The sequence below is a fragment of the Stegastes partitus genome, unplaced genomic scaffold (assembly GCF_000690725.1).
Source record: "Stegastes partitus isolate 25-593 unplaced genomic scaffold, Stegastes_partitus-1.0.2 Scaffold448, whole genome shotgun sequence".
NCBI classification, from domain to species: domain Eukaryota; kingdom Metazoa; phylum Chordata; class Actinopteri; family Pomacentridae; genus Stegastes; species Stegastes partitus.
In genome coordinates this window covers 61,722-87,845 of record NW_007578179.1, presented here as the reverse complement: position 1 = coordinate 87,845, position 26,124 = coordinate 61,722, and the positions used below count along the sequence as shown (strand labels likewise).

At 39.9% G+C, this 26,124-nt stretch overlaps 1 protein-coding gene across 1 annotated transcript; it reads right to left on the bottom strand.

Annotated features, from left to right (window-relative positions):
* Positions 1-437: 437 nt before the first annotated feature.
* Positions 438-23,495, bottom strand: rasef (RAS and EF-hand domain containing). The gene is made up of 18 exons (XM_008286300.1): positions 23,200-23,495; positions 20,738-21,070; positions 13,962-14,108; positions 13,214-13,304; positions 11,629-11,724; positions 10,510-10,587; positions 10,292-10,407; positions 8,803-8,871; positions 8,524-8,590; positions 8,137-8,225; positions 6,499-6,832; positions 5,918-6,058; positions 5,146-5,296; positions 4,772-4,853; positions 4,495-4,609; positions 3,908-4,018; positions 2,911-2,987; positions 438-2,255 (listed from the first exon to the last, which is right to left on the bottom strand). Exons 1-18 carry the CDS (start codon positions 23,493-23,495, stop codon positions 2,153-2,155), a joined length of 2,496 nt encoding a protein of 831 aa, XP_008284522.1. The 3' UTR covers positions 438-2,152.
* Between the last annotated feature and the right edge of the window lie 2,629 nt (positions 23,496-26,124).

Sequence of the window (26,124 nt, the reverse complement as noted above, 5' to 3'; positions counted from 1 at the left end):
AGCAACGCCTGTGAAAAGTTTCAGGCTGTTGGTATATCAGTAGCTCAAAATACAGTAACTTATTACCTTATTCAGCTTTATTTTGGTAAAATATGATTTCTTTGCAACCCTTTAATAAACATCTCCAGGTTCATAACTGACCTGTGTCCCAGAATATGGGAAATATAGGATTGTTGATGATGCTATGTACGGTACATTACAAAAAGCAGGTAACATTTCTCTCTTCTAACAAGCTACAGAATTATAGTCTTACATGTACGGATGCATCAGTGACAATATAAGTATAATAGACAGTATGTATGAATCTAACAGGAGCCATTCAACTAAAAGGGCAGTTTTACTTCTGTTACTTTGATTTTTAAGTCGAGTGAGTTTTTTTTCTTTCTTTCCAATAGATTGTGACCAATGTGTTTGTTCCTGAATAAATCTCCTTTGACTACTTCACAGTATATTTTCTTTTATTGAGAAAGAGACTTTAAACACAGACATTGACTTCGCAGTTGCACTTCACAAAACATCAGCAAAGACATTTATACAAACAAATAAACGGGAGCAACAGGTTCTTGGCTACATGAACGCTGAGATACTTTTTAAACATGTTTTAACTTCAAATCTGAAATTAAGGAAACAGTTTGATGCTGAGATTCAGAAAACATGATGAAATGAATTCAAAATCATAACAAAATCAGACAAACGTGTTCCTACAAAGCGGCATCTGAAAACAAGGTAAAAAGGTAGTTTAGTGTTTGAGATCATACAAATGGAGATAACAATGAACCCTTTCAGATGGTTTATTCTCAAAGTCTGTGGTTCATTTGTGGTTCTATTGAATGTGCAACACTGCAACTGGACCGTGCCAATAATTTAAAAAAAGAAAGCTTCAAATCCTGCTAACTTTTTCACCTCCAGACACCTGCTTTATGTTGAGAAGTTAGAAAAAACTGTTGGATACCTATATAATCAATATGAATGGTTTTTTCTTCTTCTTTCTTTTATTAACATGTATTTGTGCAATTTCTATATACACACACAGAAGACTGGAAAAGAATTCCAACCTTTACAAAGTCTGGATTCTAGAGACTGAGAATCCCACCAGCATTTCATTTGCAGCGTTCAATATGAATAATATGGTTTTATTAGTATTATGATTAATATTATTGGCAGTTTGCCAGGCTCACATCTAAGTTAAACAGAAACACATATGTTCACTATATCTGGTAGAAATAAGAGCTTTGCTTCACGCCTCCCTAATTTTCTTTACTCATACCAGATAATTAAAGCAGTTTTCAAAGCACTCGTGCAAACTGAAAACTGTCTGCGATATGTTCAGTTCCAAAAGTATAAATTCTAAAACACAGAATCATCCTCAGTGGAGAAGGAATGTAACACTGCTGTGGTAAAAACACACTCATTTAGAGACAGGATATATATATACATACATTATTAGCTTTAACTTCTCCCATAATTCTCAGTGTCACCTTGTTGGTTATTGATGACGTTCACTTCCAGTAAAGTCTGACATTGTGGTTGGTGCAAACATTAAACTTGTAGTTTCTCTCAAATCCCCAACATGCTGCATAAACCTTTTGAAACCAGCACGTAAACTGGAGATAACTGAAGTAATGAGATAACATCTATTCTCTTACTTTCTCATCACAGCTACATGCTGAACTAACTTTCCGTCCTCCGTCACCTGCAGTTATTTCTCTGCCTCACATGCGAATATCACTTTTAAACAACGTTCATGTACTTCGCGTCACTTTCTTCTCACACTTTCCCAGCTGTCGTTCTGTTTCCCTGCTTTGCTTGCATCTTCACCACTTGACAGCGTCAGTTTAGGAAACTGTGCGTACTGGGAAACACCTGTGAAATATGCGACACAGTATAACAGAACTTTCACAAAGCGAAGCTGACGAAAGCATTCCTCAAAAACGCAGCACAAAACATGATGTTTAAATATCTTTGGCGATAAAGATCTGAACTGTTGTGTGTTTTGGATATTCCGTTCCAATCTCACGTAACACTCCTTTAGTTATTCACAATAATGGTTTGTTCCTGTTGCCGTTTTGTCGGGTTTTTTTTCTTGTCCTTGCTCCACTTGTACGAAGTTCACATGGAGTTACAGGTGGACGTCCGGCGCTGATGAGTTTAATCAGGTGCAGCAGGAGAAGTTGGGTTTCTTCCTCGGAGCGTCTAACTTGGGCATCGACTTAAAGTGACTTTTCTCCTCGAAGGTGGCGTACTTTGTTACCTGCCTGTGAGGTGGAAAACAAAGAAGAGTAGGTGCAACAAGGGGAAAGAAACAAATCATTTCACAGTGTTATTATATGTTTTGTTGTTTCCAGACACTTGCCCGTATTAATCTCCTACTCTAATTATATCCTAATTAACAGGCAGTGTGAGAATTTGTTCCAGAAATTTAAAGATATGATATTTTTTTGTGGTTTCTGTTGAACATAAACCAAATTCTAGCAAGGTGTACAAATCTGGAGACCAGTTTAACCTAATTTTACTTATGAAGGCAGAACATTTCAGGATTAGAAACTTAAGAACTATAGCAGCAGTAAAATAAAAGATAAACCTTGATTTATTACTATTATTACGCAGGGATGGTGTCTTCATGATCCCTCATCATCTTCAGTGTTGGTGCCAGTAATAGATCTTTCTCTACATTTGAAATGATCCATTCCGGTGTCCCACTAAACTACCCCTGTCAGCCTGCTTATATTAAAAAAATTTAATGCCTCTAATAACTATCTATGAAGTACATCTTCGTCCAAAAAATGAAACATCTACTAAATCTGTGACAGAATAGTAGGCAATAGGCTTTTAAGCGTTTTCAGTGTCTAACTCATGAAGGCAATTTGTGTTGATCTAAAAACACACTTTTCTTTTCCCTGTGTGTCTCACCTGGCCAGGTGCAGCACAGCCTCCAGGATGTTGGAACCATCTTTGGCACTAGTTTCACAGAACAGAGTGTTGTATGTCTGTTGGGTAAAGACAAGAAATGATTGATCTTTTATCGTCGACAAGTTAAGGGTTAAAGCTCGGATTAGGTAAAGGAGGGTGTTGAAAACAGAAATACACAATGTTTTCTACCTGGACAGGAAAGAAGAGAAAGTGGAGAGAGGGAGGAGATAAAAGAGACACATTTGTGAGATAAAAAGAGCAAAGTGAGGAGTTTAAAATAGATGAAGTAATAGTAATCTCTACTTTAAAATTGTGGCGTATAAACAGAGTGGCTTTGGATCCAGGATCTGGCTGGATTTGATGAAGATTATTGGGCAATAAGAAACTCGACTATGAGCAAGGTTAGATATGGTTCGTGGTGGTGGAGGTCTGTGTTTTTGTTGGACTATAGTTAAGATAAGTCTCTTTTTTTTTACTCTAAATATTCAGGTTTCTCCTCAGGTTATTGTGCACTAATCTTCCTGCTGTCCTCTTCTACCCTCCTTGTCCCTTCACAAACACATCAACACTTCTAAGAACTGAAGTGAACTGTAATCCTTGTTATGGACTACAGACTGTTCACCTTCCTGAACACATTCCTCCATGCAAACGACGAAAAAGTCTTGTTTTGATTTACGTGGCATCTGCATGTGAGACATTTTCGCATTTGGATATTATGTGGTTTGGTTGTACCAGATTTAAATGATGACATTGAACTGATTTTATTGCGAAAGCGAACAAGCTATCTGGTCGTTCCCTTTATTTTGTTCATGAAAGTATGTTTTCAAAGTGGCAGGTGAAAGTTCGTGTTTATTCCCCTGTCTGGCGCACAACTTCATTTTGACTATTACAGCTCATGCTATGCTACAAGGGTAGGATTCAACTGTACCAAATGTTCACAAAGAGGGGACAAAATGTGTATAGTATACTAAGACGAGTGTCTTTTATTGGTCATTACCATGGCCAGTTTTTCCCCATAGCTGGTAGGGACGCAGTTCCCTGCTTCTGGTCTGAGATCACACTTATTACCCACGAGCATGATGGGAATATCTTCACGGGATACATCCTGCTGAGCAACAAGAAAACAAACTCTGTATTGCAAACTGCTTTGTCAGCCATCAGAATGGCAATTTCAGAGTTGAAGTGCTGAAAAAAAATCAAAATAAGAAACAAAAACATTGAAGATTTAAACTCTTGGAACGACGTGTGTACACAGCGCACTAAACCAGACTACACATCACGCATGCACACACAGAAAGTAAAAAAAAACAAAACAGCAGAACACAATCTGTACATGCTGTGCATCCAAACACTTACATATCTGCTGCATGGAGAAAGAGAGAAACAAGCAGGATCACTTAGTCGGACTTTCAATTGAACTTTTTTTTAACTCACAATGATGCTGCCGACACAAATCACCATTATGCTAAAGTACATCAGTAGATAGATTTCTTTGACTTTCTCCACCATTACGTGTCTGGAAATGTCTTTCTATTCAAAGTGCATCAGGCACTAACTTCTTGGCAGACGTGAGTAGTGCAGTACCTCGATCATGTCCACCCAGTCTCTAACGTTAAGGAAGCTCTTCTCACAGGTGACGTCGTACAGCAGCAGCACGCCGTCTGCCCGCCGGAAATAAGACTTGGCGATACTGCGAAACCTGAAAAAACAAGAGAAAATAAATCACACAAACATATAAAGCAAGGTGTCAAAATAAACATTCATGTGCAGTGTTTGTTGTAACAGAACAAATGTGTGTATTCATTTTCAGCTTTAGGAGCCCCACACTTGCAGTAATAACCCCATCAACAACAGAGCACACCTCTCCTGTCCTGCAGTGTCCCATAGTTGTAGTAAGACGGGCTCTCCATCCACGATTAGTGTCTTCATCTGGAAATCCACTCCTAAAAAATCACAGAGAGACAGTCAAACGTGTCAACCACACAGGCGGTGGGAATAGAAAAGTTCCATTTTGCATGACAGTATAAAGTCAGTGACCTCTGATCAGACTCACTGAACACTTAGTAGCTGTGAATTCACGCCACTCTGTGCAGAAACTAATCATTAATTTGTCAGCTGACACCTTTTTATTTGTTTTCAAGATGTTATGTGCAATAGTTTTTTTGCTAGAAGAGACGATAAAAACCAGACTATGCCAACTAAACATTAACAGAGAGTTTAGTTTATCGGACTCACCCAGAGTCGCGCTGGAGTTCAGTTTGAATTCGTTCTTGCAGAGGCGGAGCAGGAAGCTGGACTTTCCCACAGCGGCATCTCCAGCTAACACGATCCTGTAGGCCTTCTCTGACGTCATGTAGCCCAGATCAGCGCTGTCGTTGTCCTCCTTCTGCAGAGGAAGCAGAGGAAAGACAGCAGTTATATTTTGCAGCACTGATTAGTTGACTGTACTTCAGTTCTATGCATTTGAATGTATTTTTGTATTCAGCATTGACCATTTTTCAAGTTTCTGCTTTTCCGTCTTGTATCTGTAATGATCGGCACAGTAATGTTTTATACATAAAAACACCTTAAAAGCCTCACCAGCAAGGGCTAGAGATTGCATCTTATATAATACAATTAGAGTTTTAATAAGTAAAGAACACTGATAGTCACCATGTAAAGTTTATGCTGAGGAAAGTGTTAGAAGAAAAAAGGCAACACAGTTATTAAAATCTATTCCTTGAGTTGTAATAGTGCCCAATAGAGTCGGCAAAAATAATATATTTCTGGCTTACTGTTGAACACGATTCACCGTTTTTGCTTAAATTTTGTTGTTGGTTTTAAAAATAATTGTTGGAAATTCAGTATCTGTGCATAACAATCTGACAGAACTTTGACCAGTAGCTGTTACATTATTGGGCAGCACCACAAAAAAAAATCTTTTTCAGCTTATTCTTGAACTTTCAAAGTCCCACACTTGTATCTTTCATTGTGCATCCTTCCCTCTTTCATAACTTCTCTCTCTTACCCGAACACTGATGGCACTGAGGGCTTTCCGTGTTGTCGGAGCAGCAGGTGGCGGGACGCTGATCGACTCAGACAGCTTCCAGTCCAGAACTGAGCTGCTCTCTGACCCGAATGCCGACTCTCCATCCTGAGTCTCTGCTGGCTGTGATTTGGACACACAGGATCAGACGCACAGTTAACTCATGTCAGCATTCTTTACAACAATGTGACTTGTACGGTCACTGCGAATATCAGCAAGTTGTTTAAAGCTACAAACGGACTGTTCGTGGTCTCCAGATGATAAATCCTACGGACTTTCATGATCCTGAATTGTCTTTAACTAATATATAGCCATGAGTTGTGGTACAGATATTCAAGGTCACAAGTAGACGAGTGATGATGTCATCTGAATCACATCAATCATCATCAATACTTGCAAAACCAACAACATTCCCACCAGATTCACACATTTTAGAGCTACTTAGCAAATGTTAATGCTAAACAGCTATACATCAGATTTATGAGTGTGTTGCCAGCCTCACATGAACTGTGCAGTCCTATGAAATATGTACATATACAAAGCTGCTTTTGTTATCGCCTCACATCAGTGTCGGAATTTTCCTCCATCATGCTGTCATTGTTGTAATCCTTCCGTGTCGTCGTCTTTTTCTTCTTCTTCTTCTTCTCCTTCTCCTCCTCCCTGTCTTCTTCTTCTTCTTCTTCTTCTTGACCTTTGACGTCGTGCTCCGAGTCGTAGCCTCCGTGTGAGCCTCTGAGCGTCGACAGGCCGCTGTCCACGTAGATCTCGGGCAGGCTGTCCTCCTCGCACTCGCTGCTGTGTTGGCGCCTCAGGCCGGGGTCACACATGGCCAAGGCCAGAGTGTCGCAGCTGGGCCGCCGGGTGTACAGAGGATACTCATCTGTACGCTGGCAGAACCTGAGGAGGAGATCATGACATAAAAACACGAACGCTGTATCATCTCATTGTGCTTCAGGGGGGGAGATGGGTTTAAGGAAATACCCAAAGCCACTAGTAGTTACTATAGAAACTGTTCAGAGGGAGGTCTGGGGATTATCCAGAAACCCTGTGTCTCAACAGAACAAGTAGTTTTACTTTATTGATGAAAACTCCCTACATGCCAAGAGGAAACTAGTGATAAGTGAGATTTTTTTGTTCAAGTAGTGGTTATTTTAGTGACTCAGGCCTTTCATGTATTAATACTTGGTAGTGCTTATCATGACAACCTCCGTTTTTCTAAAGCGCAATTTCTTTTTCCTAAAATTTTTTTTCTTTTAACTCTTAGAACCTCGTGCAGTGGTGATGAGAGGTGAAAAGTCTTCAAGGAACTCAAGCAAGTCCAGTTGCTACGATTAATCTACGAGAATAACCATGACCTGGATGATTGAGGATCTTTACAGACATGGAATAAAGTCATTTTGATGAAATATTACGAGTTTAGATGTGTTCAGTTTGCTGACAGGACATCACATCAGAGATGAGTAGTTCACACAACATCGGAAAGGTGAAAATCCAACGATTTGTTCTGTTTTTGCAGTGTCTGACTCTAATAAATAGTGTAATTTTACCAGTTTTTTTAAAACGATAACATGCCTTTCAAACCTGTGTGTGGGTTTTGAGATGAAAAGTGTCTCTATAGCCTGAAAAGTACAGTCCTGTCCCTAAAGTCTGTGCTGTCTTTGCATGATGTGTATAATCACACATACACACATGGTTAAAATTGTACATGTACTCCTGTATAGAAAGGACACAACATCATTCAATGCTATAATCTATCATAAGTGAATTCTACTTCCTACTTTATCTTCATATTATGAGGACAAAACTTTTATCTTAAACACCACAGACTGAATCACCTTCTCAGTTGTACAGCACCTTAAATAAACAGCATGTTCACCACTTTTTTTGCTACTGTGTAAATGCACTCTAAGCAAGAACATCCTCATTCGATGTGTTTGTCACTGTGTACAGTATGCAGATGGCTTCAACCTGAAAAATCCGGTCTGCACCAAGACCACTGAAGCTGCTAACTCTCGTGAGTTTTGCAAACCACTTCTTTCTAAAATGAGGAATTATGGTAAAGTTATTCAGGAATAAGAGACTAAAGTTATCTATAGTGTTAGACAGGCTCTTGTGCACTGGTGCAGAGGATATAAAGATAATATAAATCTACATAAATTTAGTCTTCAGACACTTCAACCTGCATTGTTTGTAGGTCTTACCTGTCCATTAGGACGTATGGTGATGTGTAGCAGATGCTTTTACTTCTGTTTCTATTCTTAATCTCTCCTGGTGACCCACCGTTACCAGACTGTAACACAGAAAAGGTGAAAATTAGTTTTGATATTGATCGTTTCCTGGCTGTCTGTGACGTACTGCAGTTATTTGCTGAATGTCGCAACACAACATACAGTTCTGTTTTAAAAAATCCCTTAAAACAAATACTTTTAACCATAAAAAACTCCCTTTGAAGGCTGAATGTTGCTCCTTATCATCTGCTGTTACAAACATGTAGAATAATAATACCAATAGAGTCCAGCCAAATGGATGAAATAGCTTCAGCCACTTGTCATTTTTTTTTAGTGCTTTTAGTAGCTGTGCAGCTTCACCTTTGTGATCCTCTCCAGAGCAGTTCTCAGGCCATCGTTGCTGTCATGGAGCTTCCTGTTAGCTGTCCTATCCAAACACACACACACAGGGAAAATCAAATGTCACTTAAATATCCATCCATCCATTATCGATACGCCGCTTAATCCTCACTCAGGTCGCGGCGAGGCTGGAGCCTAGTTACTTAAATATGTTTTTTTTTTTGTGTTGTTGTTATTGCAGGTGCTCTTTTAACCACATTGAGATCAGTGACAGTAAATGTGTGTTACTCTCTGACTCACTGCAGCATCTCGATCTGACTCTCCAGGATGTCTCGCTCATCAGAGAAGTGTTTCATGAGCTCCTCGTCTCTGCAACAAGACACAGTCAGAAACACGGTTATTGAATTTGAACATAAATAACCACCTACATGGATCTGTTAAGATAAACCAAATTGTTGCAATGACATTATTTCTAGTGACACGTACAGAAAAGACACAAATGTTTCTTTTAACTTGCCTTCCTGCACAAAGCCGAGCTACAAAACCAGAGTTTCTCAGTGTACTGATAACTTTCATATTACAGAATGATTAAATTTGGCTTCTATATGCTATCACTGATGTAAGGTAAAGAAACAAACGAACTGGTGGAACTGAAAATATAAAGAAATAGAGTCAATGTGACAGTTTTTGCTTTTTTGTAGAATAAAGAAAAAGATTAAACTTTTTTTGCTTTTTAAGATTTACTGAATTCTAACTTTGTTATACTACATAAACGGCATCTTTGAGTTCTTCCAGTGGTAAAAATGTAACAAGGGTAAAGATAGCAAGAATCCGCTCGGGGTTTAGGGTGTTGTATGCTTTATAGATTGTAAATCTAAAAATAAATATTGAAACTTTTGCATATTTCAAGTGCTAGCACATCATACAAACACATAAACTGTCATTCTAATTGTGAAAACTGACAATAGTGGAGGTACAGTGGTTGTCTTTTTCATATCCAGGACAGCAGAGGCTTCACTTGGTTACTGACAGACGTTACATCTGATCTATAAATATCACAAGACACCTCCAAGACGGAGACGCAACAGTGTCAACATGATGGGCTGGTCCGAGGAGTGTCGTCCTGCCCGTGGCTCTGTTGCTGCGGTTGCTAAGCAACGCTTCTGAAGAAGCAATTGTGTGTGTGAAGTCACTCCAGGATATCCTGTTTCAGCTGTGACAAAACATTAAAAGCCCTGAGAGCGAGTTCACTGGAGGTGGGGCCTCCATCTCTCTGTCTGTCTCCGTCCCTCTGAAACGAAGCTTCTCAGGGGAGGGGTTTTGTTTGAGAAGGAGCTGGAGGCCAGATTGATTCGTCTGAAACTCACTGAAGTGTATGAATTGGAGCATTTGAGCCTTTATATGTGTGATGTAGAACAAGGTGCAGGTATTTATTCTTCTCAAGTTAAGCTCTGAATGAGGAAAGAAAAAGATGGGGGGGAGAAAAAAAACCTGCTCTGCAACTTCATGTCAACTCTGGGTTTAGACTTTCAGAGTTTACAGCGAAAGTAAAGAGTGTGTATGTGGATATAGAGGAGGGAGACAGTGTGTAGTGTAATGAAACATCACATTTTCCTTCTTACAATGAAAACCTGAACATACATTCCCTGCTGTATGCCCACTAAAGACATCAGAGAGAAACTCAGATCAGAAGTACGATGCTGAGGCCTCCTACGGCGCACATTATCCAACATGTTAAGCATACATGCATACACACCTTACATACAAACAAAAAAAAAAATCACCTCACCTTTCAGAATTGATGCTTTGGTCTGTTAACTCCGTCTTCAGCGAGTCCATCTCACTCTGCAAACAGGCCACTTTGGTCTGAGACCTCAGCAGCTCCTGTTTCATCCGCTGGTTCTCCTGCAGAGACGAGAAGCAAAATGGATGAATATGAGTGAGGAGGGTTCAAAATTTACTGAAATTCACTGTTTGAAAAATGAGCTGAAGCATTCTCGGTCTCACCAGCGTTAGCTCATTGATCTTCTTCTTCAAAGCTGAACTCTCGTCTTTCACAGTGATGTCCTTGTACTTCTCTTCAATCTGATGGACAAATTCACGTATTTAGGATTGAGATTATTTGACTTTCATGTAGGTTACAGTCAGTCTCTGTGTAGTTTTAGAAGCTGCAGTTTGGGCGGCTATGGCTCAGGTGGTAGAGTGGGTTGTCCTCCAGTGACAAGGTTAGCGGTTTCATTCCCTCACCCCTCCACAGTCGAGGCATCCTTGGGCAAGACACTGAACCTTGCATGGCAGCTCTGTCACCATTGGTGTGTGAATGGGTGAATGAAAAACACATTGTAAAGCGCTTTGGGTAAAAGCGCTATTTAAGTGCAGACCATTTACCATTTAGTTTTAATCAGCAGAATCCTGTTTTTCCCGAAAATGTAAACACAGGTTTTAAGTAGCTGTTTTTCTTTAAACTTAAATAGGTCAAATGCAAGCATCTCTGTCTGACGGTAATTAGGACAGTAGAACAATGTATGGTTGTATTTTCTTAAGTGCATAGTTCCTCTAACTGTTGTGTGAATAATATAATTACTGTGCAAATACTGCAAATGATCTACATGCTGGAGGGGACTTTCTGGTACTAAACTGGTTCAAATTCGACTTAAAGGACAAGGACTACTTTGTGTCTACAGGGAATTACAGATCTGAGGAGACAAAAACAACCTGTGGAGTTCCCCAAGGTTCCATTCTGGGGCCTCTTCTGTTGACTATCTACATGCTGCCACGAGCTCAGATTATGAAAACAACAAATTATGTTGCTGTTACTGTGCAGACCATACCCAAATTTACATAACCATCTCACCAGGAAACTATGATATCATTGAACAAATCAGGGGTGCTGGAATTTTCTTCTTTTAAAAAAAGGAAGAACGATTTAAGTCAACAATTAGCTTATACAAATAATGTTAAAAACTACACAGGTCTCTTTACTGCAACTTTTCTGTCTGCCTCTGCCTTTTCAATGCACCAAATCTGAACTTAATTTTTAATCTCCATATTAATTGTGTTGAAATGTCTTTTTTATATATGTGTTATGGTGAAAACGGAGCTCAGTCAAAGAAGTTAAAAACGTACCATCTGCATCCTCTGGACCTTACACTGCAGCTCACACACTTCAGTCTCATAACCTCTTCTTAAGTCATTCAGCGCAGCCTCTGTTCGTTTCTTCTCCTACAAAAACACACACAAACACAAAAACAAACAAAAATAAATAGATTACATCCAATAAGATGACATGTATATGCGTGTAAGTGTGTTTGTTTTTTCCGTGACACATTAATCGGTGCTATTTTAGGGCAGATTGTGAACCATCGAAGGAGGAGCTGGAGAATCGACAAGCGCTGAAGTAACTGTATTTCCATAGTTTCCAAAAATACCAGGACTGTGTGCACATATATTACAGTGAGAGAGAGAACAGGTGAGTGTCGCTCTAATTTCGTTTGCTTTTCCTAGACAAAACAAACAGCAGCTGAGTCAGTGGAGAACACTTACATAAGTTTGTTACAAGCGCAGAGATAAGAAAGAGTTTGTGTTCCCGCCAAGTTTATAAGAAACACCAGGACCAAAGATAGCATCAAATGAAGTCAAATAAATCCTGATCCAGTGAGTGATCTGTACTGCTGTGAAGTCTTTTACAGTTTTTACACTTCATGTCATGTCAGAGCTAAATATTGTTATCAAAGCTTATCATTTCCCACAACACGCTGTTCAGTGTGTTTCCAGGAAACATCTCCAGCTTTCATGAAACTCACAATCCAGGAGGTTATAATTCATAGAAAACTAGTGTTCGAAGAAATATTTAGATCCTTTACTTTAGTAAAAGTGCAACGACAGCAATGTTAAAGTACTCCATTACCAGTAACAGTCCTGCATTAACACGCCTACTTAAAGTTAGTATTGCAAATGAAAGTAAACGTCCTGGTTTGGTCCCTCTGACTGATGTATTATTATATATGACATGATGATATTATTAATAGTGGAGCATCAGTGTGTCAGCAGCATGTGGTAGCTGCTGCAGGTGGAACTAGTTTGAGCTACTTTATTATATAAAGTTTTACATACAGGGGCAGCAGAAAAATCTGAAGGTTCTCCACATGATTAATGGGAAGAAGAAGAAAGAAGAAATTCTGATCCACAAATGTGTTTTCAATCTTTGAACTGTCTTTGTGGCATTACATGTATGAGGAGCCTGACATTGAAGGACTCCTTAATCACTGAATCAAAAAAGAGATTTAACTCATCGTTTACTGCAAACACTTTAAACAATAGTTCAGGTTTGCGCCAAGCTGATGGCACGTTATCTAGAACCTCCTGTCAGCCGACTTAAGTCCCCAAGTGTGCAGCCAGATTCTTTACAGATTATCATTTCCAACCACACACCACCCACAAATACGTACAGTCTTATCATTTTAAACTGGAGGATCAAACATGCTCCGGCACCTCTATCTATCTACTGTTTTACATCCACAGAGTTGTGAAATCCAGCTGATCGGCAGCCATATCTGACTTTGGATCAGCAGTCTGTTTGTTTGACATGAGGGAAGAGCTGAACAAACGCTTCCAGCTTATCACGTTGTCTTCACAACCTCCAGGGAGGGAAACACTTCACAGCAACTAGCTCACGCCTTATTTGAATGCAGCTCTTATGTGTTTTTCTCACCTGCTCTCGTGTTTTTCTCTCTGCGGCGTGAATACGTTGGTCCATCTCCTCCTCCATCTCACTGAGCTGCATTGTTGCTTGGTCCTGAGCTCTGTGAAGCAGCAACAGGATCATCTCACTGTACTCCAGAAACATCCATCATCCATTATCTGCTGTCTATTGTTTTATTTTGTGCATTATCACAGGAAGCTGAAGAAAACATCTAATGTTAACCTGACCTGCACGACAGAAACTGGAGCACAAAATCACATAATGAAAGGAGACACACAAGCCTTCTGTGGAGGCAATTTAATAGAGAAGGCACATTTCTACAAGACTCAGTCTTGACAGCACAAAGATCAACAAAGAGATGAGCCTACATCATGCAGACTTTATGTGGCGGATGTGAACTTGACATAAGGCTTATGTGTCATGGAGTTGCGCAGTGTTATCTGGTTTTCCTTTGCAGCTTCCATAAGAAGAAGCTTAAAGAAAAACTCCTCACTTGTAGACTCATAATCCATCAAATGTCCCTACAGTTCATGAAACAGCGGCTTTAAGGAGAATGTTCTACATATTATACCTGTATTTGACTGAATAGAAAATCTGTGGTTATGTAGAGGCTTTCACTAAATATCCACAGTGGTGTTTTAATATGGACTGCAGATGAAAACCTTTGTTGTTCATCGTCACTGAAGGCTGCAAAAACCATGTGTGTGTGTGTGTGTGTGGGTGTGTGTGTTTGTGTGTGTGTGCGCACGTTGCTCACCGTTTGATTGCGAGCGCCAGATTCTCCATCTCTGAGTTCTGCTGTCTGATCTCTTTGGTGAAGTTAATGACGACTTTCTCAAACTGAGGAATCAGTCTGGGCTCAGTCAGACTGATGTTCTGGTACAGCGTTGCCGCCTGTTCATGCCTGGAAGAAGATGAAGAAATCTGACATCAGCTGTTTTGTTTTCTGATGTGTGTACAGTCACATTTTTTCTTTTTTTGCAAGCACAATTTTAGTCCTAAATTATAGAATCACAGTTCTGCTTCATCCAAAAAAAAAGCTGACACTAACTGCTGCCAGCTGGTAAAGCAGCATTTGGTTTATTGGTTCTACCTTTATTGACAGTTAGAAGACGGACGGCACGTGAAACATTTGGGTGTAGCTGTGAAACTGGATTATTACATCCATCCATCCAATATCTATACACCGCTTAATCCTCATTAGGGTCGTGGGGGGCTGGAGTCTATCCCAGCTGACTCAGGGTGAATGAAGGGGACACCCTGGACAGGTAACCAGTCTATCACAGGGCTACACTTAGAGACAGACAACCAAGCACACTCACATTCACACCTACGGACAATTTAGAATCACCAATTGACCTCAACATGTTTTTGAACCTTGTGGGAGGAAGCTGGAGAACCCAGAGAGAACCCACGCTGCACGGGGAGAACATGCAAACTCCTCCTCAGCGAGCCACCTTGCAGCCCTGGATTCTAACAACTGTTGTGAATTAGACTTGTAACTTTAGAACTGTGAGAAAATGTACCTCATTCAATACTAAAACTCATGAACGCTCCTGGACATGGCACACTACTTTTGGTCTTGAATGATACACAGTGATTGCTTAGTATTGTGTAGATCCACAATCGAGGCATAAAATCCATAAGACCGTAGCAGCAGATCCTTAGGCAGCAAACTGCCACCTTTCTATCATAGCAACCATTAAGGTTTTCAGCAGTGCACATGCCTTCGGTTCCCATGACCGGTTCATTGGTTGTCTTTCTTTGGATCACTTTCACTGGAGACACCACACAAGACCTGCTGATGCTCTGACCCTGTTGTCTGACCATCACTATTTGGCCCTTATCAATTATATCAACTGCTTCCAGCACAGGAACTTCAAGAACTGATTGTTTACTTGCTGCCTAATATATACAACTGTAACTACTTCACATGTACCATGACAGCCAAAAAAAAAAGGTCCTTGGAGTTTAACAGTCGAATGAGAGTGGAGTACACCTTGAAATACTTTCATATTACAGACAAAATAAGAGCGTGCTTTGAGTCAGCGCCACTCCATCACTATGACAAATTGTGCAACTTTATTTCTGAGATTCACTTTGGAGACTCGCATGTCATGACAAAGAGCTGAAAGTGCTTTCTCAACAGTAAATTGTGGTTAATATAAAACATTACTAACTAATATACTGTTGGGTTTATCAGATGGTTTGTATTTCCACGGTGCTGTTATAATAAACTTGTGTTTTTGCTGTTACTTCTTCTTGTAAGCGGAAGGCAACAGGTTTTTTAAGTCACTCGAGTGGAGTCTTGCAATCAGTTAGAAATTTACGTAAACACACACAACTTTAATAAATATGCATGTGGTTCATGTTCTAATTCCCCCAAACAGGATTTGAAAGGAAAACAACTGACTGCTACTTTTTATGCATTTCACTTCGTTTGCTGTGTCGTTTGTCTTTAAAATTCTCTGACAGAAAACGCTGATCCCATCAAGATGTGTCAGTTTGAAATTAAACATCAACGTCAGCAACTTCATTACACATTTTATCCACTGTACATTACATCCTCATCATTTTAATGCAGTGCGTCACAGCAGGCAGGTAAAAATGGGTCACGTAAGTGCCCCGTGCGTGTTTGACTTCAGACAGGGTGGACTGCTTGTAATCCTCTGCATATAGACACTGCTGCATGTCGGTCAATAGCTCTCAGTGACACACGGCAAAGTTCCATACAAACTGATCATTATAGACACAAGCGTCACACCTGTGAAGATAACATATAAACAGAGATAAACAGAAGCAGTTGTTAGGAAGCAGCTGATTGAATCCAAAGCTGCTGAGAAACCCAAAACCTGAAAATAATGCACCCAAAGTAAGGATTTCCTTTTTGCCCACTGTACAAACCTGGTTTGTTTTATTTGCTACTCAAACTTCCCAGAACGTCACAAGCTGTCCACTGTGCACAAACACTGATAAACAATATGTGAGCCTTTTATTTAAAAGACCAAAACTGTTTGAAGACGCTTAACCACACTTTTGTTTATCTGGTACAAAAAGAAATAACATGAAGAGCATCTTATGAATAACTGTGCGCAGAAGAACCATCTTTTACGGCACAGCATGATCCCTTAGAACTTTATTCACTGTCTCAGTCAGATGAGAGATGAAATATTGCAAAATAAAATATCGAATAAGTAGTTCTAAATACTAATAAAACTATGAAAAGGAATCAAATTGATTTTTTTGCTCTTAGTGTTTGTTCTTGCACTGACACAAAACACTCTTTCATCCCCTAAAAAACAGACACTTTCTGGAAGTAAGCAGGGTTTGAGATTTTCTAAGCCGTCATCACTCAGCTGACTGATGTAACAGTTGCTGCAACTAGTGTAGGATAAGAGGGTGCATTTAGCAGACAGGACCGCTGTGACAATCGATGTCCTGATGCCACAGCACAGCAGCGCGAGGACGAGTCCCATGCCAGGCCTGGGGCAACACGCACACACACATACAGTACTTTTTTTTTTTTTACTGCCAAAGCACAGCCACATGCAATCTATAAAATGTATAAAGACATAAACAGATACAGATGCATGTCAGCCAATACAGGACTGGTTACCAGCAAAACGTATTTGATATTAATGTCAATTTGATTCCCACATTTAGGTGCTGATACAAAAACCAGGAACACGACGAACCAGAAATCTGCTTTCCACAAAAAACTTCTAAAATGACAAATGTTGTCTGAAAAGCTGAGCAAGAAATTTGCATAAACGTCTTTTCAGTGATTTCAAATTGCATCTTCTCTCAACATTTGTATTATTTCTGAGTTGACAAGTCAAGCAATTTGTGCCATAAACAATCAAAAACAAATACTTTAGAAAGATAACACTGAGAACCAGGTCCCAGAGTAGAAACTCAATGCAACGAAAGTGAATGACACCACAAGTTAGACGTACTGTGATCATTGAAACCAAATCCAGTACAGCTGTGATTTCCAATCAGCCTAACTGCAAGAACGGGGTTATAGAATGACCTGTAAACACCAGAACTCACTCAGCTCAGGACTGGGCTGTTTGCATCATGGTGCCACACAGAAAAAAAAACTGTCTGAAGAATTTAAAAATCTGATTATAAGTCTTCACAAAGATGGAATCAGCAGCCAGAGCACAGCTAACCAGAAATGCAATGATGGGCAGATGGTCAAGTGCTTCAGGGTTATTGATGGAAATTGGAGATCCTGTGACAGCTCAGACATTATGAAGGACATCATATCACATGAACCTCTTTAGACGGCATCCAAGAACAAAACTCTTGCTTACTCTTCAGCAATAAACTGCAAGATTAAACTTTGCTAAAATGCATGAAAAGAAGCCTGATGAATATTAGGAGCAAATTCTCTGGTCAGATGAGACCACTATAAATTTGTTCAGCTCAGATGTGGTCCAGGAGGTTTGGAGTGAACCTGGCCAGGACCACCACAGTGAATGCATCGCCCCAACAGTGAAACATGGAGTGGGATGAGTAAGTTAGAAGTGTGTGACTTTTCAAGTTAGCATCAGTGAATTAGATTTAAATGATGAACATCAGTCGACTTTGGCTCAAACGTATGTTGTTGGAGTCTTTACTGTCAAAACGCATCTCCTGTTATTGATTAACCCTCTAAAAATTCATCTCTGTTTATCGCAGTTACATATTTAGAACGCAAAGTCCTCACTGACATATTCAAAGAGAATTGAAGCGCTTGAATGGTGCTTATCCAAGAATTAGCATTTGTTCCAAACAGACAAATACGGGTTTCGTTAGCCGTTGGCGGCAACAATGTGAGAACAAACGAGGGTTATATTGTCAAAATGATTTCTCAGTTTAGAAATAAAATGTTTCCTCACTGCGCCTAACAGTCAGGAAAAGAAACCTCCTGTGCTTGTTCATAAAACCTGTTTCTCAAAGTCACCTCTCCCCTGTCAAACACTTAAAATGTTAATGAAAGAAAAACATCCCACCTGGATTCACAAAGGAAGCCGATAACTGCAGTTATGGGAGGAGAGACACGGTGACACAAAATCAACAGCTGAACATTAGTGGAGCAGAGCGTCGACAAGTACTGATATCTAATAAAACTCTTAATGACCTGACACCGGCTCCACAGCGCTGCATCATTAATTATATGTAACAGCTGTCAATGTTTCACTGTCAGGTTCCTTTTTGTTTTAGTTAAATTTAGAACTGCTTCAGGGAGTCTCTATAGCAACACATGACAAATTGAAGTTCTGCTGCCTTTGGTGAAGCTGCTGATGTACTTACATTACTTGGGAAAGTAAAGAAAAAGAGCAAAGAGCTGCAGCTGGCTGAGTGAAAACAGTACACATGTATAATATCTCTGGGAATTAATGCAATATTATCATAGATTGAATTTCATATTGTGAACTGATCTCAGTCTGAGGTTGTTGCTGGAAACAAAAAAAATTGTCATGGTACACAATTTTTTTTGCATTTTGTGTGATAACAACACAGTTCAGGGCACATTTTGGTTTGGTTTTATTTGTCATTATATTTACAGATATTACCCATCCATCATCTATACACCGCTTAATCCTCACTAGGGTCATGGGGGGGCTGGAGCCTTTTCAGGGCCAACTTACAGTGAAGGCAGGGGACACCCTGGACAGGTAACCAGTCTATCACAGGGCTACACTTAGAGACAGACAACCAAGCACACTCACATTCACACCTACGGACAATTTAGAATCACCAATTAACCTCAACATGTTTTTGGACTGTGTGGGAGGAAGCCAGAGAACCTGGAGAGAACCCACGTTGCACGGGGAGAACATACCCCCAACGGGACACGAACCGGTAACAGTGCTACCAACTGCTCCACCTTGCAGCCCCATATTTACAGAAATTGTAAAGTCATTCTTATTATCCCAGTATTGATTCCATCCAGCCTTAAAGCTCAGCTTCACTGTAACATCTTAAAGAATCTCTCATTAGTTTTCATGTGAAACAGAATCCATAAGAAATGCTTTTGAAGAACATGTCTGATTGATACAGCTAATACTGTGATTATTGGGACAAATATTAAGATTCTACAATTTCATTTGGCAGACGCTTTTATCAGAAACGACAGACGTCTGAGAGCAGATACAACACAAGCAAGGATGTAGTCAGGAGAAAACACTCTAGAGATGTGAGTCATAATTTCAACAGGAAAGGAAATAGTTGTACTTTTTTCCCCACTGAAACAAATGTAAAAATGACGATGAGATTTTTGCTGCGGTCTGAACCAAACAAGCATAATTCCTCACACCAGGAGAATCTGATTTATGGGCCGGAACATCACTGTGTCACCTTCGATTTTTTGTATGTTGTCACACATTAAGCAAAAAAAAAATTGCAGCTGCTGCAAGTTGGACATTATGCAACATTTTCATTAATTGTTCAGCCTCAGCTTCTGCAACGAAATGTCACTCAGCTGACCTGAATGTCATGAATGGCATTACACAACTCAGAGAGCTCAGCTGGTGTCAAGGGTGTAGCCCAGATTCAGTCGACTCTGCTTGGCTCCAGTCGTGATACGGATGAAAAATACAGTTGTTGAGACATACAGTTTGAAAATGATGTTTGTTTTTATGTCACCTTCCTTGACTGGCCCTAAAAAATATATATATTTTTGAAAGCATGCGGACATATTCCCACAGAAGAAAAAATGTCAAATGATTGACAGGTGTGTAAACTTTTAGCACTGTAGATGTCAGAAAAGAAGTCCAAGAAAACTGAAGAAAATTAGGAAACTGTTTTTGAAAATATGTCTTTACCAATAGTGTACTTTTTACTCAGTCTATAAACGGTGAGAAAAAATCCCAAAATGCTTTATTTTGACTAATCGTAATACGCTAGGACTTGATCATGTTTGACATGTTTGCTTGGAAATGCCTTTAAATTGCACAAATCATTTATTAAAAGAGTGTCAGATTAATTTTCTAACTGAATAGTTGTTTATTATAGTTTGAATTGTAGTCAGCAGATCTCCCTCTTCATGCATCTGCTTGTATGAGAAGCTGTGACACTTTTTCTTACAGTTTGTACAAAGACAGCAGATCCATGACTTAACATTAAATCTTATTTATCTGCCTATTTATCTCTGTTTATCTCTGTTTATCTCTGTTTCCCTCTATTTATGTCTAGTTTAGATGCATCCAGATAAAACACCTGGAACACTTGTATGAGAACTTAAACACACCTTTTACATAACAGCTCTGTCACTGTCACAAACATGGTGCATGTTGTCATATGTGTGCACCATTATTTAGCGCAGTTTAAAACGTGCCCAAGTTTTTAAAGCTTCCCTCTGTTTATTTCAGAGCTCCGTTCTGTAATATTTAATTCGTGAGTTTCCCCGTTGGGATAGTTAATGTCTCACTATCACCTTTACGCACACTGCGCTCACTGTTTGGACACATTCATATCACCTGAACATTTCCATAATGTAACTGCATCCACCCATCTGTCCGGCGGACAGGTGTGCGCTCTCACCTGGGGATGAACTTGGCCTGCTCGCCCAGCCTCCTCTCGAAGTTCTCCCAGGCGGCGGACACGTCTCCTCCGTCCGACTCCATGAAGTCTCCGTAGCGGTCGTGAAAGCCGGCGATGAACTCCTGCAGCGTCACGGTTCCGTCGTCGTCGATGTCCAGCCGGCTGAATATCCGGTCCGCCTCGGCCGCTGACACCTGCAGCTCCGCACAGATGGTGAGAAACTCGTTCCTCTCGATCCTCCCGGAGTTGTCCACGTCGTAGGCGTGAAAGAGGGCGCGGAGTCGGTCCTGCTCCTGTGCGCTCATTCCCCTGATGTGGGGATGTGGCTGCCTGCTAAAAAAAAAAGGGAGGCGTCTGCGTAAATTAGGGTGAAATCCAGCAGAACAGTCAGTGTTTTATTCCCACCGAAAAAACGAAAAGTTAGAACTCCAAACTTCCAGACTGGGTCCACTTTTATCCAAACATTCCGACAGCTGTTGCGCGTTTCCAGAAGTTTGAATGGCGTGAATCTATTTTAAACTTTCTCAGTGATCGATGAATCAAACATTGTGACACTTTTCCTCCTGTGTTCTCTTCACCGAGTTATGATCCCGTTTGTTGCAGCACATTGAAGGGACAGAAAGCTGCTGTCTGACGCAGGTAGATGACCTGCCATACCTCTGTGTGTGTGTGTGTGTGTGTGTGTGTGTGGTCACTCCTCTCGTCTTAACAATGGAGTTCTGGGCTTCAGGCCAAATGAAAGTGGCTCCACAGCGTGGAAAGCCTAACAGACTGTTATGTAATTGAATATACTTGATAACTGATAGAACCAAATATGATGAGCTGCTTTGTTGCAAGAAGAAAAGTTTATGGACCTGAGATGCTGGAAAACACACTGACCCAGTAAACACTGCAGTCTGTGTAGTTTGCATCTCAGCATTGTAATACATGAATGAATGCTTTTATACAGTTTTTAATTGTAATTTTTTTTTTTTGAGCAATTTGCTATCATCCTATAGATTTTCCCTGTTATGTTAAATTATAGCTAATAATTAGTAATATCACAGATATGCATTAATGTACACATTAACTGTAAAAAATAAAAAGAAGATAGGCTAAAACTGTGAATAACAATCTGGACTTCTATTAAAGATAATTTATTCTTTCACCATGTTTGTTCACAATAAATATGCTTATACTAAATATACTACTTTTTATTTATTTATTTTTTTTTACTATATTTAAATAAGTGAAAGGCAACTGTAAATATCCAGAAACTAATTATTTTGTATAGTTTTTTTAAAATTTTATTTTATTTTTATTTAGCTAAGTTGAATACAGTAAAACGGTGTAACTTTGTGGTCACAAAATTAACAAGTATTTGTTAAAATACTGATTTTGGATGTGGACATTATTTTAAGTTTTGTTTTTTGTCTGTTTTTAATAAACTTGTAAATTATTATCTTGCTGGATACTATATGTAACCTACCAAAACAGGAAAAATCTCTGAAACAGGTACATTTTTATTTTTTTTATATTTTTTATTTTCATTTTTTAACCACTTTTTAGTCCTTTATACACAGCTTTTTTGTACAATAATTTCTCATTATTCATTATTATTTTCATTCATTCTGAACATGATCAATCAGAAGGACAGATATGTCACACTGCTCTCTTAAACGCTTCTGTTTTCATCATGTATTTGTTGCTGCAAACTATTATTTAACCCCATAACGCAGACCCACTAAGAGGCCTGACAGGATCTTGAGAAAATGCAGTCATCAGGCAAAAAAGTGAAAGCTAGCTCAACTTTTGCTGCAAAATCTTTTCTGTCCCACCAACTTGCAAGGACCTGTGTTGACTATTTAACATTTAAGTGCACATTTCTACTGCGTGATGAAATATAAAAGCATTGTTTGTGTACTGCGTGTGAGCGCTGCAAGTCATTGTGCAAAGGTTGTAATTATTTTTGCATCTGAGGTTTAAAGGTTTACCTTTGATTATGCCAAATGGATTTTCAGGATCCTTTTTTTTTTAATTGTCTCACTAAATAAAACAACAAGCCTTTACCAATCCTGTGGGCTGTTTTCCATCTGAATCTCCACTCAGAACTAAAAACCAGACATTTCCATGTCATGTGTTCCAGGCCTGACAGCTGCATTAACGGTGAATAAAGTCTGCTTTCATCAAAAAGGAAAACTGACACATCACACTTTTTAAACAGGTTTTCAGGGAAATTCCTGTTTATCTATCATGTTTTAATTTAGGTTAGAGTCATACATAATGAAAATTAAATATTTAGTAATTTTACAGTTTCACTCATATCAAATAAAGCAAAACCCCTCCAAGATGTAGGGATCAGAATGTATATATAATATTCTGAGAGCAGCAGAGTTCACATCTTAAGCCTTGAACTAATAGTTTGCCATTCACTGCACCTAGATGTATGTTTACAGTAGCACTTGTGACTTTCCACGTCTCACCTGGATGTGACATGTCCTGATTGATCAGCGTTCATGTTTTCTTCTGCGTCATCGTCTTCTCCCTGGAGTTGTTCTTTAAAGCCGCTGATGAACTCCTCTAAGGTGACTGTGCCGTCTTTGTCGACGTCCAGGCGGTTGAATATGCGCGTTGCTTCTTGGGAGGAGACATTGAGCTCTTTGCAAATAGTAGAAAATTCATTTTTTTCAATCCGCCCTGAATGATCCACATCGTAGGAGTGAAAGAGCAAACTCAGACGGTTTTGTTCTTCCTGGCTCATGCTCTTTGTTGTTGCCATGCTCTTTATTTTTTTTTCAAAAATGTGGCTTCAGAAAAAGAGGACAAGAAGAGGTTTTAAGTTATTTAAATACGTTTACCGTTGCATTTCCTCTGAGATGGTTAGAGGGCAGCTGTAAAGTAGAAGCAAGTAGCCTAAGACATCCTGCTATTGTCGAAAGGAGCTAGACTGCAGCTGCAGGATTGGATTAATTCCCTTTGCTACCTCACTTTTATATTCTTTCTCCTCCCTTGCCTTTTGGCTTTTTCCAAATGCATCCCCTCCTGACAGTGTGGCTCCGGTGCGGGTTTGAACCTCTCCATAGCACAGAGTCGGCTCTGTTGAAGGTTCACAATGGCATCCTCTTGCTAGTTGATTCAGGTTCTCATGCCATTTAGTTATGCTTGATCACAGTGCTGCACTTGATACTGTTAACAATAATCTTTTAAATCACCTGATATGTGAAGTTGGTCTCCAGAGCACAGTGTTAAAATAATTAACTCTTACCTGAAAGACAGAGTAAAGTCGCTCAGGCAACTGTTTTTCTTCTCCTGTGGCATCCCCCAGAGCTCTATCTTAGGCCCCCTCTTTTTTTCCTGTGTATGTTGCCCCTGGGCTATATGTTTGAAAACCATAACATTAGAAATCCCCATATATCACTGCAATGCTGATGCCACACAGTTTTACCCTCTAGTTACATCTGACCACACTTGTTCCATGATGAGCTTTTTTCACGGTCTTGGCCCTCTGTCGGAAAATGTGCAAGTCAAAATTATCAGTGTCTTCCTGGACTCATCTTTCAGTTAGTAGCAGCAGCGTTGTGAAGGGCAGCTTTTGTCAGCTCAGAACCATCACCAAGCAGAAATCGATTTTTATCTCACAAGGACCTAGGAACAGTGATCCAGGCATTTAACAGCCTGTGGCCACACTGCTGTAGCTCCCTGTGTAAGGGATCAACACAGTTCAACTACACCCGACTACTGCTGGCTCAGAATGCAGCCGCCCTGCTTTTAACTGGTCAGAAGAAAAGACAGCACATCACCCCGATTGTGGCTCGTTTGCAACGACTTCCAGTTAAAAAAGTAAAAGAAGAATCCTTCCAAAAAAGCAAAAGAGGGAAAAGTAGATAAAACAACTTTTTCCTCCAAAGAATTACAAAAAAATGATCCACACTGCCATTTTATCAAATTACCATATCTGACGCTTTGCCATTCAGTGGATATGCATTCTACAAATGTCTTTAAATGTTAACAAAAGCGTTCACTAGTCCCATCCAATGTTCAGTAGAGCATGTGTAGGAAGACATAGAGCAGCATAGTTTCACTGCCAGTCCATCTTTTCTGCTTTTAAACACTAATTTTGCAGTAAAAAATAATCTGAATTGGAAAATTTGCTGTTTTCGTACAAATTACAGACAGTAAATGAGCCAAGGCAAAGATAAAAAGTTAGTGAGCTCGATGTGAACGAGAAAAACAAGAAACCTTTTCAAAGACTCCAACACAGCTGCATTATACTGACATGAAATATTCAGTGCCTCGCAGCTAATTAAACCCCAGGATGTAAATTTTAGCACATCTGAAATCCATATCTAAACATGCACACAGTCAGGAGCATACAGACTACTTTAAAGGCTTGTTTTTATTCATCTCTGTAAGAAATCGTCCCTCTGCACCTCAGCAGACCTCATGGAGTCCAATGCTGGAATGTCACAGCAGATATAAAAATAATGATTTGTTTTGATTATCTATTGTAACTCAGTTATATTAGGATCTTTGATATGTTGTGCCCTCAGATTCAACGCCGGCTCTCCACAGGGGTGTGTGCTGAGTCCTCTTCTGTACACTCTGTACACATATGACTGTGTCAGTAGCACCCACCCAGATAATGCCATCAAGTTCGCTGATGACACCACCGTAGTGGGGCTCATCTCCAGTGATGATGAAACGGCATACAGGGACGAGGTTCAGAGGCTGGTGGGGTGGTGTGAGGCCGACAACTTGGTCCTTAACACTTCTAAGACCAAAGAACTGATTGTTGACTTCAGGAGGAGTAAGTCTGACCTGCAACCTGTCTGTATCAACGGGGAGGACGTGGCCAGCTTCAAGTTCCTGAGTGCGACCTCCAATGGAGCTCCAACACCTTGACGGTATTTAAGAAGGCCCAAAGCGTCTCCACTTTTTGAGAATCCTCAAAAGGATCAACCTAAAAACGGAGCTGCTGACTGTCTTGTACTGTCGCTACACTGAAAGTGTTTTATGATGTTGCATCTCTGTGTGGTTCTGGAGCTGCACTGTGGCACACAGGAAAGCACTACAAAGTGTCATTAACACCGCCCAAAAAAAATCAATGGTCACCGTCTCCTCTCCCTGAAGGACCTCTTCAGTACCTGCTGTCTCAGGAGGGCACGCAGTATCCTGAGAGACCAGAGACAACAAGGACACCGGGTGTTTGAGCTGCTGCCCTCTGGCAGGAGATTCAAGGTGCTGAAGTCACACACTAACAGACTCGGGGACCGTTTTTATAATAAGGCAAAAGCTTTAATCAATACATACCAATATAATCTGGTCCAACAGTGGCCATGGGCATTAAAAATGTTACAATAACTATTCTCTGCACTTTACAGTCACTTTACTGCTCACTTTACTCTGCA

What these genes read in the sequence shown, in the direction of transcription:
- rasef (XM_008286300.1), bottom strand. Translation starts at nt 23,495, where the DNA reads ATGGCAACAACAAAGAGCATGAGCCAGGAAGAACAAAACCGTCTGAGT. An exon ending in CTGGCGCTCGCAATCAAACG is followed by an intron (nt 13,305 to 13,961) that starts GTGAGCAACGTG and finishes GCTGCTTCACAG; the next exon opens with AGCTCAGGACCAAGCAACAA. An exon ending in GCTGTGCTGCACCTGGCCAG is followed by an intron (nt 2,256 to 2,910) that starts GTGAGACACACA and finishes TCCACCTCACAG; the next exon opens with GCAGGTAACAAAGTACGCCA.